At 37.9% G+C, this 16,546-nt stretch overlaps 2 protein-coding genes across 10 annotated transcripts in view; one reads left to right on the top strand and one right to left on the bottom strand.

Moving 5' to 3' along the window:
* The window catches only part of tanc1 (tetratricopeptide repeat, ankyrin repeat and coiled-coil containing 1), a 178,108-nt gene extending 161,771 nt beyond the window's left edge, over window positions 1–16,337 (top strand). For all 4 annotated transcript variants that reach the window (XM_062970504.1, XM_062970443.1, XM_062970477.1 and 1 more), the window contains 9 exons: window positions 2,440–2,518; window positions 4,606–4,739; window positions 6,981–7,104; window positions 7,369–7,544; window positions 8,299–8,431; window positions 9,442–9,533; window positions 10,924–11,070; window positions 11,931–12,031; window positions 13,643–16,337. In XM_062970504.1, the coding sequence (XP_062826574.1) occupies window positions 2,440–2,518; window positions 4,606–4,739; window positions 6,981–7,104; window positions 7,369–7,544; window positions 8,299–8,431; window positions 9,442–9,533; window positions 10,924–11,070; window positions 11,931–12,031; window positions 13,643–15,044 (2,388 nt within the window). In that variant the 3' untranslated portion in view covers window positions 15,045–16,337. The remainder of the gene's footprint in view (window positions 1–2,439; window positions 2,519–4,605; window positions 4,740–6,980; window positions 7,105–7,368; window positions 7,545–8,298; window positions 8,432–9,441; window positions 9,534–10,923; window positions 11,071–11,930; window positions 12,032–13,642) is intronic.
* Window positions 5,959–16,546, bottom strand: part of wdsub1 (WD repeat, sterile alpha motif and U-box domain containing 1) — a 37,488-nt gene continuing 26,900 nt past the window's right edge. For 3 of the 6 annotated variants that reach the window (XM_062970594.1, XM_062970630.1, XM_062970819.1), the window contains one exon: window positions 10,609–13,850. Coding sequence is in view for 4 of the 6 variants with exons in the window: in XM_062970819.1 (XP_062826889.1) it covers window positions 13,846–13,850 (5 nt within the window). In the remaining 2 variants the exon portion in view is untranslated. Of the gene's footprint in view, window positions 6,174–7,541; window positions 7,898–10,608; window positions 13,851–16,546 lie in introns of those variants that run through there. The other 3 variants (XM_062970671.1, XM_016996875.2, XM_062970744.1) reach the window with 3 other exon arrangements.

Raw genomic sequence — 16,546 nt, 5'->3', positions numbered from 1 at the left:
TATAGTCATGATGCGTTGTTGTGAGTTTTGTGGGTCCGGTGTGGTTTTGTGGTGTGGTTGTGTTGTTACAACTGGGAGGCAAGGCTTTTGCGTTGTGTTGTCAAATTTTGTATTTCTGGGGCGTTTTGTTGTGTTATAGTCACGATGCGTTGTTGTGAGTTTTGTGGGTCCTGTGTGGTTTTGTGGTGTGGTTGTGTTGTTACAACTGGGAGGCAAGCCTTTTGCATTGTGTTGCCAAATTTTGTTTTTCTGGGATGTTTAGTTTTGTTGTTATAGTCACTGCGCCCGCAACTTTATCCTTTTATATATATAGATTTGCACAAAAAATTATTGAAGACTGCATTGGATGCTGATTTGGTGACAGATTGACTGCTGTAGAAATTAGAGATACCCTTTGGTTTAAAATCAACTTCTTTCAATTTTGCCTTTCCTTACAAATATTTTTATTAATAGAAACAGAGTGTAGAAGAGGCTTTTGAATTCACATTCCACACTTAGTTTGTTTTTAAAAATTCATTAATAATACAGTAGAGTCTCACTTATCCAACATAAACCGGGCCGGCAGAATGTTGGATAAGCGAATATGTTGGATAATAAGAAGGGATTAAGGAAAAGTCTATTAAACATCAAATTAGGTTATGATTTTACAAATTAAGTACCAAAACATGATGTTATACAACAAATTTGACAGAAAAAGTAGTTGAATACGCAGTAATGCTATGTAGTAATTACTGTATTTACGAATTTAGCACCAAAATATCACGATGTATTGAAAACACTGACTACAAAAATGTGTTGGATAATCCTGAACGTTGGATAAGCGAGTGTTGGATAAGTGAGACTCTACTGTATTGGGATCTTATATTTGCAGGAATTCGTATACCTGTATGCAATAGAAGGTTGCTGGTACATTACTCCATAGCAAAGCTGGCTAAGGACTCAGTGCACATTGGTGTGTGATATGCATTAGCTCACAAGGATAATGAGCTCCAGTTGTGCTTTGGTGTGCATTGTGCACCAGTGTGTATTTCACAGTGAGGTGCATTTTGCACCAGTTCACATCACACATGGATATGCATTGCACACCAGTGAGCACCAGGCACTCTTTGCTAGTGCCCCATTACAGACCTTCACAATTTAGTAAAGGGATTTTTCAGTACAGTGTTCCCTCATTTATCGCAGGGGTTACATTCCAGGACCACCCGTGAAAAGTGAAAACCCGCGAAGTAGGGATGCTATATTTATTTTAATATTTATACGTTATTTTAGTAATTAGGGGGCCTTTCTCCCCTTCGCAAACCCCGGGGAGGCAGGCCGGGCCTGTGAGGGAGGGAAGGCTGTATGGCCATGTCCCATAAGCATCAGAGAAAACCTGCGAAACAGCGAGTCCGCGAAAAGCAAACTTTGAAGTAGTGGGGGAACATTGTACCTCTGCTCTGCACTAGGTAAAGTTGAATAACATAACATATCTTGTAGGATTCCTGCAAATGTTTCGGACACTATTGATACCAAATTGGTCTGTTTCCTTTCTATTTTTGTAGATTATATTGTGATATTTGGGTTTTAAAGAGCTGTTTGAAATAATTTACAATGTAAACACAAATTAAGTAATATATGTATTCATATTCATGTAATTCTGCAAAATATTAACTAATATCCCAAAAAAATCTATACAGGCAGCCTCCAAATTATGAACAAGATAGGTTTTGCAGGTTTGTTCTTATGTTGAATTTGTATATAAGTCAGAATAGGTACATTTTTAAGTGGAACTTCAGGCAAAAGTTTATATTTTGTAGCTTTGGATAGCATAGGGAAGTGTGTTTGTTTTGCTCTGTGCCCCTGTTCAGAAGATTTAACTTCAGTTTCTGTCCCTGTGATAATTGGATTTTAAGAAATTTGGCTTGTTGTGGGAAAAGAATTGGTGAGAAAGCTTCAGTGGAGACACCATTTCCCCATGACAACTGTTTCAAGAGTGAACTCCCCTTCTGAGGGGTAAATTTCTCTCACTTCCTGTTATTGTACCCCTGTTCTTAACTACGTTTGTAACTTGTGGACTGTCTATATGCATTAATGGAATGTGTGCCAAATAATACATTTATAAAATGAGCCTGTGTATACATATTTAATTCTACGCTGCACTTTATTTGGTCAGAATGTCTCCTAAGGAGTTGTAATTTTAGCTGGATAAAACTCAGCTTCCGTTTTGTCTCCTAAATATTAGGAATCTGTCTTGCATAGATAACAAAGCACTGCTTTGAGGCCACTTGTTCTATTATGCTAAATAAGTATTCTTTAACACGTATTGAGTCCTTTAGCTGACTATTTACACCACTAATGAAGCACTACCGAAAATCAAGTCCATGGCTGCTTGAATGTTTAGATTGTTTTTTGTTCAGTTTTTAATCAGCTCATGATTAATATTTTCCTCCTCTTTGTCAGGTTGTTCATTTTCTGATAAGGCTTGAAAAGGAGCCTAAAATTGACATCAATGAAACAGATACACTGTGGGGAGAAACAGGTATGTGTGTAAAAACAAATGTCTCTTCCAAAACATGGCAGTTAAAGTGCAGTCAAACTGCATTAATTCCATAGTATAGTTGCACCCCAGGACAGTTCAGGGCCCTTTCACACAGCCATATAACCCAGAATATCATGGCATAAAATCTCACAATATCTGCTTTGAACTCGGTTATCTGTGTCCACACTGCCATATATTCCAGTTCTAAGCAGATAATGTGGGATTTTATTGAGCTGTGTGGAAGGATCCTCAGTTACTACCAGTCAGTATAGATAAGTGGTTCTCAACCTGTGGGTCCCCGGATGTTTTGGCCTTTAGCTCCCAGAAATCCTAACAGCTGGTAAACTGGCTGAGATTTCTGGGAGTTGTGGGCCAAAAACATCGAGGACCCCAGTTTTGGAACCACTGGTATTGATGATACTGATCTATATGGAACATTGATTTGATCTGGTAATAAGCAAGCTTTCTCCTCTTATAAAATGTGTGGTCTGGAATTCCAGCATTGAAATCCTTCACAGTATTGTGAAAGAAGATATCTATACCACTGCAAAAATGAGGTGCCTGGAATACATACCACATGAGATGCCACAAAATCTATGAACCATCTTATTTACTATACGGTATTGCCGCAGTTTCCAACCAATTGTGTTTTTCCTGTCTTCAAAACTTTCTTCTCTCTCATCCCAACTTCCCGTAACATTCCTGACGATAGACCAAAGCTCTTCCAAAGATTCTTAGTGTTCCTTTAGACCTAATTAGTTGCTCTCATATTTTCCATTTTGCATCAGTTGCTTGTTTAGCTGTTCTTTATTTATTTATTTATTTTAAAAAAATAAAGTTAGAGTGGAGCATACTATTGTAGTGTGCCTTGTACAGATCAGAGATAGGAGTTTCCAGCATAGTCAGCATTCTTCAACAGAACCTTCCAGAGGATCTTGTTTGTTTATGTTCACTGCAAGCTGTTTTTCAGTCGTCCATATTTCCGAATATGGTATATTCCCAGAGTTCAAGATCTGTGAGTGATAGTGAGCTAAGAGTTAATGCTGTGTCTTCTTTGTGTAACAGTGGCTGCCCTACATCAAGTTATCAGTGATCACACAATCAAGAATAAAAAGACCATTGCCAAATTGTTTTGAGTCTACATCTTCAGTATAATCCTGAAATAAATAGTGTTCCTGAATAACAGTTGCCATTTTCATTGTTTCTACCATTTCTATGGAAATGTTAAAGTATATTTTAATTTTATTCTGAGTTAAATTCCTTATTAAAGGGAATAAGATTTCCGTGGTGTAACTTAACTACACAGTCTGCAGCTTGTATCAGAAAGTATGGACGTGTGCCATTTTAGTTTCTTTAGTTTATTTTATTTTGTGAAAATAAAATGTCAATTATTGAACAAATACAGTAAATAGTAACACATTTAATAATAATAATAATAATAATAATAATAATAATAATAATAACTTGAACTTTATTTTTGATTTGTGATACGAAATCCAGCATATCTACCTTGTTTGCTGTGTCATAATAAAATAATAATAATAATAATAATAATAATAATAATAATAATAATAATAATAATAGCAATAATAATAACTTTATTTTTGAACCCTGCCAACCATCTCCCCGAAGGGACTTGGGGTGGCTTACAATCGGGACCAAGCCCAGAACATACACAATTACAGCAACTAAAACACAGTTAAAAACATAATAGCATATAAACAATGCGATTAAAACAATTAAAAACACAGCAGGGTATAAAAACATCATTAAAAGTAAAACAAACAACTCAGCCACCAGAACCAGGACTAGTGCATGAGTAGATTAGGGAGGGTTAGGCATAGACTTGTGCAAGAGCGGAATATAAGAATCTATTCACTTAGGCCCCTTCTACATTGCCATATAATCCAGATTATCAAAGCACATTATCTGCTTTGAACTGGATTATATGAGTCTACACTGCCATAAAATCCAGTTCAAAGCAGATAATCTGGATTGTATATGGAAATATAGAAGGGGCCCCAATGCTTCCCTTTAACTTTTTTTTCTTAAGTATGCTAAAACTAAAATCTTCTATTTCTTCTTAGCATTGACTGCTGCTGCTGGGAGAGGAAAACTGGAAGTATGTGAATTATTACTCGAACACGGGGCTCAAGTAACAAGAACTAACAGAAGAGGGATACTTCCACTTTTCTGTGCTGTTCGTCAGGGACATTGGCAGGTGCGACAAATCTTGATGAATAAACTTAAATTTAAAAATAAAGAAAAGTTTTATAATATTATATGGAAGCAAGTATTTTAACATTCTATTTGGGGGGAAACGAAACTGGTGCTTTTGATTATGAAAACGGGTCTGCTTTAGATATAACTATCAATAATCTTTTTTATTTTTTATTTTTCTTTAATTAAAAAAACACACTATTTCATACAGTACAATTGCATTGTTACATTGTCTGTTTCCAGATCTATACTCCCCTACCCTCACCCACATCATCCATATAGTTTTATTCCATATATTCTAATTTTCTTAATTACACATAACACTATATAACACAGGTTTTTTTCCTTGGGTTATAAATGCAATTTCCTAATTGGTTTTATCATAAAAAAAACATGGAAAAAGTTTATTAAACTTCAAAAACTTTGTTTTTGTGGGACATCCTGCAGCACATCTTGCGATAGTTTTTCCATAAATATCTCAACCAATTCAACATAGTTTGGGGCAGTCATAAAAACAAAGGTTCCTGGGGTATGACGGATACTTTCAAAGCAAGTACAGTAGAGTCTCACTTATCCAACATAAACGGGCCGGCAGAACGTTGGATAAGCGAATATGTTGGATAATGAGGAGAGTTTAAGGAGAAGCCTATTAAACACCAAATTAGGATATGATTTTACAAATGAAGCACCAAAACATCATGTTAGACAACAAATTTGGCAGAAAAAGTAGTTCAATACGCAGTAATGCTATGTAGTAATTACTGTATTTATGAATTTAGCACCAAAATATCACGATATATTGAAAACATTGACTACAAAAATGCGTTGGATAATCCAGAACGTTGGATAAGCGAGTGTTGGATAAGTGAGACTCTACTGTACTGCACAATTAAACAGAAAGTAACACTTTCAAACCAGGAACAGATTTTTCTTTCAAATTTTGTTACATAGGGTAATTGTTGTGGTATGTTTTTCTAATTGTTCATCTTCAACCGTAACTTTTGCACATGTGGCTAATAAATGGCTTCCATAGTCAGAAACTGAAAAAAAACCCTAGAAAATTGATTAAATAGAATATGGGCTATATAGTGCTATTGGAAAAGTTAAACTATCCATTAAGATTAGCAAAAAGAGAAATAAAAGGTCTATTTGTAAATATATGGAAGCTATCAAGAATCTTGTGCACATTTTGAGACACATTCAATAAATAAATACGATTTATCAAAATCTTCTATGCACTGTGTATGGTAGTTATGTAACTATGCAGTGAATACCATATGGCCTCCAGTCCCATTTTACCAGTGCAATCCATGGGGATCTATTTCTCTCTTATGTATGAAATAGCTGCACAGGTGAGGGGTGAAAACATCAGTCAGCAGCTTTCTGAGCAAGGTGTGTGGTTCTGAAGTCAAAATGCTGTGCTGACATGAGGCACCTGTACAGATTAATCCAAATTAAAGAAATATGAATGCAACAAGTTGCTGTATACTGGCCAAGTACTCGCGTGTTGTGGTTAGGACTACAGTATGGGGTAGTAGTACGGGGTAGGAGCCCCGGTGGCGAAGTGTGTTAAAGCACTGAGCTGCTGAACTTGCAGACCAAAAGGTCCCAGGTTCAAATCCTGGGAACGAAGTGAGCGCCCGCTGTTGCTCCAGCTTCTGCCAACCTAGCAGTTCGAAAACATGCCAATGTGAGTAGACCAATAGGTACCACTCCGGCGGGAAGGTAACGGCGCTCCATGCAGTCATGCCGGCCACATGAGCTTGGAGGTGTCTACGGACGACGCCAGCTCTTCGGCTTAGAAATGGAGATGAGCACCAACCCCCAGATTCAGACATGACTGGACTTAACGTCAGGGGAAACCTTTACCTTTATGGGGCATAAGCCATGTGGGCTGCTGTTACATTGTGGATTGGATCCACTTCTTTTGTTATAATTCTGCCTGTTACAACAGAGTGGTGGTCTTCACCAAATCTCCCTCCCTTTTCAACCTTTAATTTAATCTCCCCCTCTGATCTAGAGATACTTTAGTATCCCAAAATAGATTTTGAAAGGATGAAAGGTCTGAATTCATGACTGTCATTTCCTTCTTCCACCTTCTTACTATTTGCTCTACTGTTTGCTCTTCCTCAGACAAAAGTAGTCCTACCAGCCATGGAAGGAAGATAACTTATCCAAACCACCATCTCTATTTCTTGTGATTTACACAATTTTCTGATGGGAATGTGTTCCCTTTTTTTAGATTGCAAAACTTCTGTTGGAACATGGGGCTGATATAAATTTAAGTGACAAACAAGGGAGGACGCCTCTCATGGTGGCTTCTTGTGAAGGACATCTGGGCACGGTTGAATTTCTCATCTCCAAAGGTAGGAGGAATGGCTCTTCAAGATCTATAAATAATGTTATTCTTGCATTTAAAAGATAAATTAGCCACCCCGACAGTATAATAGTTGAAGTAACTCAGGATGTGTTTTGGTGATTTAATGTTGAACTCTATACTGCAGGCTTAAATTATATTCAAGGAACATGGATGGGAATAATTAATGCATTTCAAAAGAAATTACATTTTGGCTTAAGAATGAGTATCCCTATTTCTCTCTCAAATAATGTTTCTGTGATTTCTGCATTAGGTGCAGACATTTCATTGCTGGACAAGGAAGGCCTGACAGCTCTGAGCTGGGCTTGCCTCAAAGGCCACAAGAGCGTGGTCCAGTATTTGGTTGAAAAAGACGCAACAATAGACCAGACAGACAAGAATGGAAGGACACCCTTGGACTTAGCCGCTTTCTATGGAGACTCAGATATTGTAAGTCAAGTCAAATCCTGTGCCTGCTGTAAGTTAGCTCTACCTGAAACCAAGCCAAGCCACTCTGATGCTGCCAACTGGCAGGCTCATTAAGCAAATCCAGGTTTCTCCTTTCATGGTGCCGATGGTGCCAGCAGAGATGTTTAATCAAGAGATGAAATGACCCCTTTATTTACTTGGATGCCTAAGACTTCTTTAATGTTGGGTTCCTGTTTCTTCACTTCGAAGAAAGTGTCTCTGGAGGAAACACTGGGGGAAACAAGCCTTTATTTGGATTCCGAGTTGATTTCACTAAATTGGCAGATCTTAATGTTTGGCCAAACTGTAAAGTAACGGTTGCACATAATGAAACCCTGAAAAGTTTTCAAAATACAATATAAAGTTTAAAATCAAGTTCTTATTGCAGATTTTTATATATTTATGAGTTCTGCTGTGACTTGAGCAAACGTTCCCTAATATGAAATCCTAATATTAATATGCATATATTTGAGCACTAACAACCCACTCAGTTTAAGAGAAAAATTAAAGCTATTAACTCAGTTCATTTGTAAGTTCTGACTCTTACCAGGAGTGCTTGCTGGCTAAAAAACAATGCAGTTTTAAAGCAATTATTGTTCAAGCTGATGGAGAAATGGAAGGACAGGCCAACGGTGTATTAATTTTATTGATCTGGTCTAACTGATGTTCTTGGCTTGTATTTGCTCTTACAGACATGTATTTTATTGTTTTCTCAATCAATCTTCATCATTCATAGGTGCAGTATTTAGTGGAGAAGGGGGCAGTGATTGAACATGTTGACAATAGTGGGATGCGCCCACTGGACAGAGCCATTGGATGTCGAAATACATCAGTTGTTGTCACACTTCTTCGGAAAGGAGCCAAATTAGGTTAGTGAAAATGAATGGGTCATAACAAATAAAGGTGTATTAAAAAGAATTATTTTTTTGGAAAACATTACTTCCTCATAAAATGCATTTTAGTAACCCTAAATATGTGCAACAAAAATTAACATATTTTCTAGCTGTTCAGATTCTAGTTGTTTTTAAATAAGGAACCGTATATGCTCGAGTATAAGCCGAGTTTTTCAGCCCTTTTTAGGGCTGAAAAAGCCCTCCTCAGCTTATACTTGAATGAGGGTTCTGGCCAGCTTATATTCTGGTCGGCTTATACTCGAATATATAGGTAATCAGAGTTGGACAGTCTTATCTTAAATTACAGTTTTATGTAAATATAGTATTTAAAAACATTTAACCTACTGGTGCATCAGTTAATGTAATTTTATTGGTATCTATTTTTATTTTTGAAATTTACCAGTAGCTGCTGCATTTCCCACCCTCGTCTTACACTCGTGTCAATAAGTTTTCCCAGTTTTTTGTGGTAAAATTAGGTGCCTCGGCTTATATTCAGGCCAGCTTATACTCGAGTATATATGGAAACTTAAGTCTGCATTTGCACTGCATGATTGTACTGCTTCCATGTACTTTAACTGCCATGGTTTGATGAGCTGCTTTGAAATCTCTACTGTGTTACTCTCAACTACTGTGTTACTCTAAAGTCCCTCATGGAACCGTTGCAGCAAAAGAGCCACAGTATAGATTCACCCCAAGTCTCCTTACAAATTCTGAAATATCAGCCGCCACAATACAGATAGAAAAGCTGATTCTCATAATTTCAAAAGTGGTGCCATTGGTAACATTTGAATAGTCACTTCGGGTCTACATAAATTGTTGCTATTAAATATAGTGGTGAACTTTCCAAGAAAAGGTTATTTTTCAAGAGTTTTGATGTTCCATTTCGTGCAGAACATGAATTATATTGCATTCAGAATTATATTTCATTTGAAGGTTTTAGTAATACTGGCAGAAATGTGACTAAATGTGTATATTCTAAATTTCAGGAAACGCAGCATGGGCCATGGCAACATCTAAACCTGATATTCTGATTATCCTCCTGCAGAAGCTAATTGAAGAAGGAAATATAATGTACAAAGTAAGTGGTCTTATTTAGGATAGAGATATAAGCGTTGTCTGACTTAACTGTCACATTGCAGTTTGATGAAAGTCTCTTAGGGCTTTCTCTGTTGCGCTGCAACCTTAGAACACTTGTCTATATTTACTGTACAAATCACTTCAATGCCTGGAGAAAGCAAGTTATATATCAATAAAACAAACCTTCAGATGTAATTGAAAAAAGAGGTTCATATTGTAACTGCTTTTCAGAGGGTGGCACCTGCAATCACACTTTCAGCTATTGTGCATTTGGATTACTCAGAACTTAGTTGAACCTTCCAAGGAGACAATGCTCTGTCTTCGTCATCTTCTCTCAGAGATATTTATCTTTGTGTGCATTTGCTAAAGGTAGCAGTGATGCTTTCTCCATGAATTGTGCTTTGCGTCTGTGATGGGGGAGGTGAGAAAGATGAAGTCAAGGGGAAAATGTATACTGACACAGAAGAGCATTTGAAAAATATTGTTGGAGTTAGCCTTTGATTTTGTTGAGTGGAGAGTTGGCCATGGTCCCCATGAAGTTCTGTGTAGAGGAAATCAAACAGACTAAAATCCTTGTTCAATTATTTAATCAAGCACAATTATTTATGAGTAATTATCATCATGGGAGTTCTATATTACCCCATGCTTATCATTTACAATGGCTAGATATGCATATTCATGGCAATAAAGAAGATCTATAAGTGTAGAAATGGTCAATAATGTAAAATGTACCTGAAAACTGTTTTTTGTAAGAAATGTGTAAAACCCTTTTCGACTCATTATAGCAATGTAGTTTTTATGGTTTGCGTTGTAATTTGGTGCAAATTTACCAAGGAATGAATTGAATTGATTTCAGTCAGTATGATATAATAGTTTTGAGTTTTTTACTACGAATCTATTGACCAGGGTTTGAATTCCTGCTCAGGCATGGGAACCCACTGGGTGCCCTTGGACAAGTCACACTCTCTCAGCCTTGGAGGAACGCAAAAGTAACCCCCTCTGAACAAATCTTGCCAAGAAAACCACATGATATCTTCACCTTAGGGTCACCATAAGTCAGAAATGAACATGAAGGCTCACAACAACAACAACAGATCTTTACTTATTCACAATTTGCTACAATATAATCCACAAAATGTACATTTCACACCAAGTTCCAGTTCCAAACACTATGCTGTCCTGTGTATATATGTTATAAAAAACCTCCTTGCATTCAAACTGTAGAGGGAACATAAATATTTTCTTAGTGACTTGTTGAAATAAGTGTTACTGCTTTTTAAAAAAAATTAAAATCTGATATGTTTGGCAACTCTTAATATGTCAATTTACTTTAAGAAAGAAGCAGCATTTACAAAGCAAGCTGTTAAATTTCCGTGCTTTTGACCTTCCAGAAAGGGAAGATGAAGGAAGCAGCCCAGCGGTATCAGTATGCTTTACGGAAGTTTCCTCGAGAGAGTTTCGGGGAAGAAATGAAGGCTTTTAATGAGCTCAGAGTTTCCTTATATCTAAGCCTGTCAAGATGCCGCAGAAAAACAAATGTAAGTGTTCCCAAGTTGTTTCTCCATTGTACGAGCAGATGACAATGATCTCATGGGTCCTGGGTTGGTTGTTGTCACCTACTAAGAAGTATAGTCACGATCATATGACTTAAGCAAGTGTGAAGAAATGTTAATCCACAGCATAGAATCATAGGAAGGGACCCTAAGGAATGCACAGCTAAAGCACTACCAAAAGATAGTCTTCCAATCTCTGTTTAAAGATTTCCAAAGGAGAGTCCACCATCCTCTGAGAAAATTCACCACCCTCTGAAAATCCCTTGGGTTATTTTAATGTGCCTTGTTAAACAGTACCAGGAGCTCCCGGTGGCGCATCAAGTTAAACCGCTGAGCTGCTGAACTTGCTGACCAAAAGGTCGGCAATTCATATCTGGAGAGTGGGGTGAGCTCCTGCTGTTAGCCACAGCTTCTGCCAACCTAGCAATTCAAAAACATGCAAATGTTAGTAGATCAAGAGGTACCACTTCAGTGGGAAGGTAACGGCACTCCATGTAGTCATGTTGGCCACATGACCTAGGAGGTGTCTACGGACAACACTGGCTCTTCGGCTTAAAAATGGAAATGAGCGCCAACCCCCAGAGTCGGACACGACTGGGCTTAATGTCAGGGGAAAACTTTTACTTGTGAAACAATAGTGTGACAGACGCATTGATGGCGATGGGTTTAGTTATGGTTGTGTTTGGAAAAGAGCAAAGAGATGGAAGCAGAAATGTAATCAGAAATTGGCTGTGAAGGCTTCATTTTGTATAGAGCTGGGTCGATCCTCCATATCACCTTTCATTGTGAGCAGCAATTTTCTGAAATAAATATGTCAATATTTGAAATGTTTGTTTTTCTGGCAGGACTTTGGCATGGCAGAGGAGTTTGCTACGAAAGCCCTGGATCTCAAACCCACATCCTATGAAGCATATTATGCTCGAGCAAGAGCCAAGAGGAACAGCAGGTACTGACAGCCCAGTTTTCAACAATAATTTATCATGGAAATATTCAAGTGGGAAGTGTTAGCTTAACCTTCTCAAAAGTCATTAGGAAACACTCTCATCTCCATGTAAGCTTAGATGCCCTTTGCTATCACCTCCTGTTGTGTTTTGACAAGACAGGGACATGTTTTCCATTTGTGTCCTAACCTATGCCCACCAAGCTTATTAATTTCATGATCACTGTGTTTGTAACATTTATGCTAATAGAAATTTCAGTCTCATTGAAGCTCAAGGATTGTGTCTGCAAGTATAGAAGGAATCCTATTGAAATTTTCAATTGTAGGAAGGGGCAGGACTGTACTAGATTCTAAACTCTAATTAGCGTGAGAATTAGACAAAATATAAGAATTCTGTGCACTATACAGGTTTGGGCACTTGTTTGGGAAAATACCATGTATAAATAGAGATGGCACACAAAGACTGAACTGTGTGTACAATAACATGATGTAACACACCTTTTGTTCCTAGGTTATAAATGTCATTTCCTAATTGGTTTTATCATAAACACATGGAAAAAGTTTATCAAACTGCAAAAACTTTGTTTTTGTGGGACATCCTGCAGCACATTTTGTGATAGTTTTTCAATGAGTACTTCATAGATTCTCAACCAATTCAACGTAGTTTGTGGTAGGCACACAAAAAAGTTTCTGGAATATAGCAACTACTTTCAAAGTAAGTACTGCACAGCTGAACAAAAATAACACTTCCAACCAGGAACAGATTTTTTTTTTCAAATTGTGTTATATAGTGTAATTCTCTCACTCTGTTCAGTTAGAATTGGTGTAGTTGGCCAAAAGGAAAGAGGGCAGTCATTGTGATACAGCCCTGGAGTAGAGTAAATGGAGATTTGTCTTTAAAAATGGACTAATCCAAAAGAAGGCAGTAAAATTATTAATGGGATGATATTGCATCAGTTCCCTTTGTACTAGCTGTCAGCCTGTTTTACAGAGCCTTTTCAAAAATCTGATATTGATCTCCGAAAGCCCAAAATGATAGTAGGAAGAGCGATCCATGTGCTCTTGGGTATTTCCCACATGTGAGCTGAACGTGGTAGGAGTCCAAAATTATTTTCAGTTACAACCCTCCCTTGTTTCTTATTTTATTTCTAAAACCTTGCATAAATGATCTTATCTAACAACCTAAATTGAATACATATTCTTATACACATATATGCAACCATCCAGTGGATGAGGGTAGATTGCTTCTCCTACCATCTATCTTTCATGGTAGGTGTTGACATCTCATTTTGTATAATATCTTATAGCGCCTTAAAAGTAGTGATAGAAGTGAGCTTAAGGCTATTATATTATAAATACGTATAAAATTACTTTCAGGTTGTTATGTGTATAAGGTGTCCATGAAACATAAATGACATTTCATGTTTAGACTTGGTCCGAACTCCACAAGATCTCACTATGTATCTGTAAATATTCCAAAATCTATTCCTAAACATGTTTGATAAAGAATACTCAGTCTGTATTAACAAGCTTGCATGAAACATTCTTTTTTATGTGTACGAGTTAAAAAGTAAATATGTCAATTTTTATGGTTTTTGTTTTCCCCCTCCCATGCAGGCAATTTCATGCAGCCCTCAGTGATCTTAGAGAAGCCATAAAGCTGAGCCCTGGCAACCAAGAAATAAAGAGACTGCTAAGTCGAGTGGAAGAAGAGTGCAAACAGCTCCAGAGAACACAGCAACAGAAGCAGCCCTGTGCTCAGCTGAGCCAGCAGAGCAATGACTCCGACAACGAAGGGGAAGCTCTCGTGCAGGATCACTTCAGCCTGGAAGAGATAGAAGAGGAGGAGTTTTTGCATGAAGAGGAAGCTGGTCCATCCACACAGAGGCTGCCACTCTCCCAAGCTGCTTTAACCTGTGGCAGAAACCCTCAAGAAGGCAGCCAGCAGAAATTTAGGCCAATTTCCCCGCCAAGCAGAGCAGAGACGAAATTCCTGAGAGAGCCTGGCTTGACCATGCAGCCCACAAAACAAGCCCAGATAGTAAAAACCAACCAGCATATGAATTCTATCCAGAGTGGGGCAAGGTCTGGATCCAGCCAGACTGGGAAAAAGACTCAACCTCTTCAGTATCTTCCTCCAAGCCCAGTGGCCTCCCGACACATCTCAAACCCAAACAATAAAAACCAGCATTTTGAAGGACCGAACACTCTGTCAGTGGGCAGTAACACTGCACTGTTTAGTGAAAGACTCTCAGCCGTTCAGGTTCCTTATGTGCAGCGTAGTGACACAGGATCTTCCTACTCTTTCATGACTAAGTCCAAAACACACGAGAGGTTGGCTGTCCATGCTTCTCCAAATCTGGAAAAAGGAGGTCCAGGAACTGCTGAATTAAGACAGCAAAACTCTCTCTGCCCTGGTCCGCTTTCGGTCAGCATGGTACCTTCCAGCTCAACAAGCAGCTTGTCTTCGAGCAGCAGTTTCTCTGAGAACCTGAAAGGACAAGGTCCAGACATGTGGCTCAAGGAGAGCAAAGCTGGCCAAGGCCCGAGTGGGTCGACAGAACATAGGCCTCGCAATACGCCCTTCATGGGGGTCATGGATAAAACTGTACGGTTCCAACAACAACAACAGCAGCAGCAGATGTTGATGATGAATCCCTCCAATCGAAGTTGGCATGGACAACCTGCTGAAGTGTTCCTGAAAAGTGCTGGGGCAATTCTGTCTTCAAGCTGTGAGCAGTTCTCTGCCAAACAGCCAGGCAGCTCTAGCCATCAGACTGTCCATTTCTCCTCTTCTTCCATTGTAATGCCAGGAGAGAGTATCCAGAATGGGACTCAGTGTAAAGAACTTGAGAAACTGGAATGCCAAGGGTCTGCCAGTTCCCAAGATAGTAGAATAGCCAAGCCAGTGGCTCACTTGTACCAGGAAGTTCTCTCTAAACAGCATTCTCAACTTAACACTTCAAGTCACATCACTTCTACAAAGCCAAAGCGATCATTTGTAGAGTCTAATGTGTGAATAATGGTAGCTGTTTTATCGCAGACTAATAATAGGGATCAACCATGCCATTTTGGTTGTAAAACTTAGTGCATAGTAGCAGATACGTTACTGATATTAATCACTAATATTTTACAGAGTGTATTATATTAAAATGTTCATTCAGCCACTTCTTGAACCTTGATCAGGCAGACTAGGATGACTGGAAGTATTAGCCAGGTAGTGGCCACCCATTACATTATTACACTCTTTTTTATACAGCAGAAGAACAACTCAATCATTCATTTCAATGCTTTGTAAGAGAAGTTTTAGGACGGCTTAACTAGATTCCAAGTTGTCTTTTTTAAAAAAGGTGACTGGTGAAAGTGGTTGCAACCCTTTATACGTTTCCTTTGGACTAAGTTCCACTGAACTCAGTAGGACATTATGTCTGAGCAAACACGTATTGGATTGTGCTTTTTGTACAGTCAGTATATTATGTGATTGTTTAAAATTAATTCATACTCAGTGGTGGGATGCAGATCTGTCCATTACTTTTCCTTTTCTCTTCAGGAAATATTTATTCTTTCTGCTTTATAAGGATGCAGGTGTAACTTCAGGAAACCTATCACATCTGTGCAAAGTATTCAGCAGCCCTGTTTGAGTCTGTCATGTGGCTGAGATAGATTTTAGCTATTACTAGGCAGGAAGTAATTTACATGGGGTTTTGCATGCATTTTGTTCAACATCCTGGTTATTGCACTGAGTAATATAAGATTATAACATGTTAACAACGTATAAACAGCACTTTACATAGTTTATCTAAAACACGTTTTGAGGTGCTATGTCACTACAAGATGGAGAGTAAGGAAGAGGAATGCAAGTGTTGCTAGAGTTTTTATAGCCAATGAAGGTCTGAGAGAGAGGTATAGTGTGTGCATTTTTTATAGGAAGGACATCTGATACTTTCCCTCGGTGAAAAATGCTCTTTTTAAAAATTACAAGGATGTTTTTGAGATGACTAGTTTGTGAGAACATTCCTGTAAGTAACAAAGGTTGGATTTATATAAGCTGGAGTAGTCTGTTGCCCTTTAACAATTATTCCTCTGTGTACAATATGTATGTACATTATTACAGCATTCTCGCACGATTTTTTAAAAAAAGAAAATTCCAGAATTGAATTTGCAATTTTGAAATGACCAGTTATTCTCTAGCTTATTTATTGTTTATCTTGGTATTTGTAAAATCTTATTTTATTCTCTTGTTCTGTAGATCTATTTTTTTGCACAGCTACTGTATTTTTCCCATATGAAATAAAAAAAACTTATTAATATAGCTTCTAGTTGAGTACTCTGTATTTTTGCTAGTACAACCGTGATAGTACAAGCCATCATTAATATCCTTAGTCAGAACTGATCAGAGCAGGGCTTCTAAAACATTTTTCCACTCACGTCCCCTTTCTGCCTGAGAAATCTTTACGTGACCTCCAGTACTATAGGTATATAAAAACAGGTATAAAAACCAAACATTTACAAATAATAAAT

This window comes from Anolis carolinensis, chromosome 1 (genome assembly GCF_035594765.1).
Source record: "Anolis carolinensis isolate JA03-04 chromosome 1, rAnoCar3.1.pri, whole genome shotgun sequence".
Taxonomy (NCBI): domain Eukaryota; kingdom Metazoa; phylum Chordata; class Lepidosauria; order Squamata; family Dactyloidae; genus Anolis; species Anolis carolinensis.
This window is presented reverse-complemented; position numbering and strand designations above follow the sequence as displayed.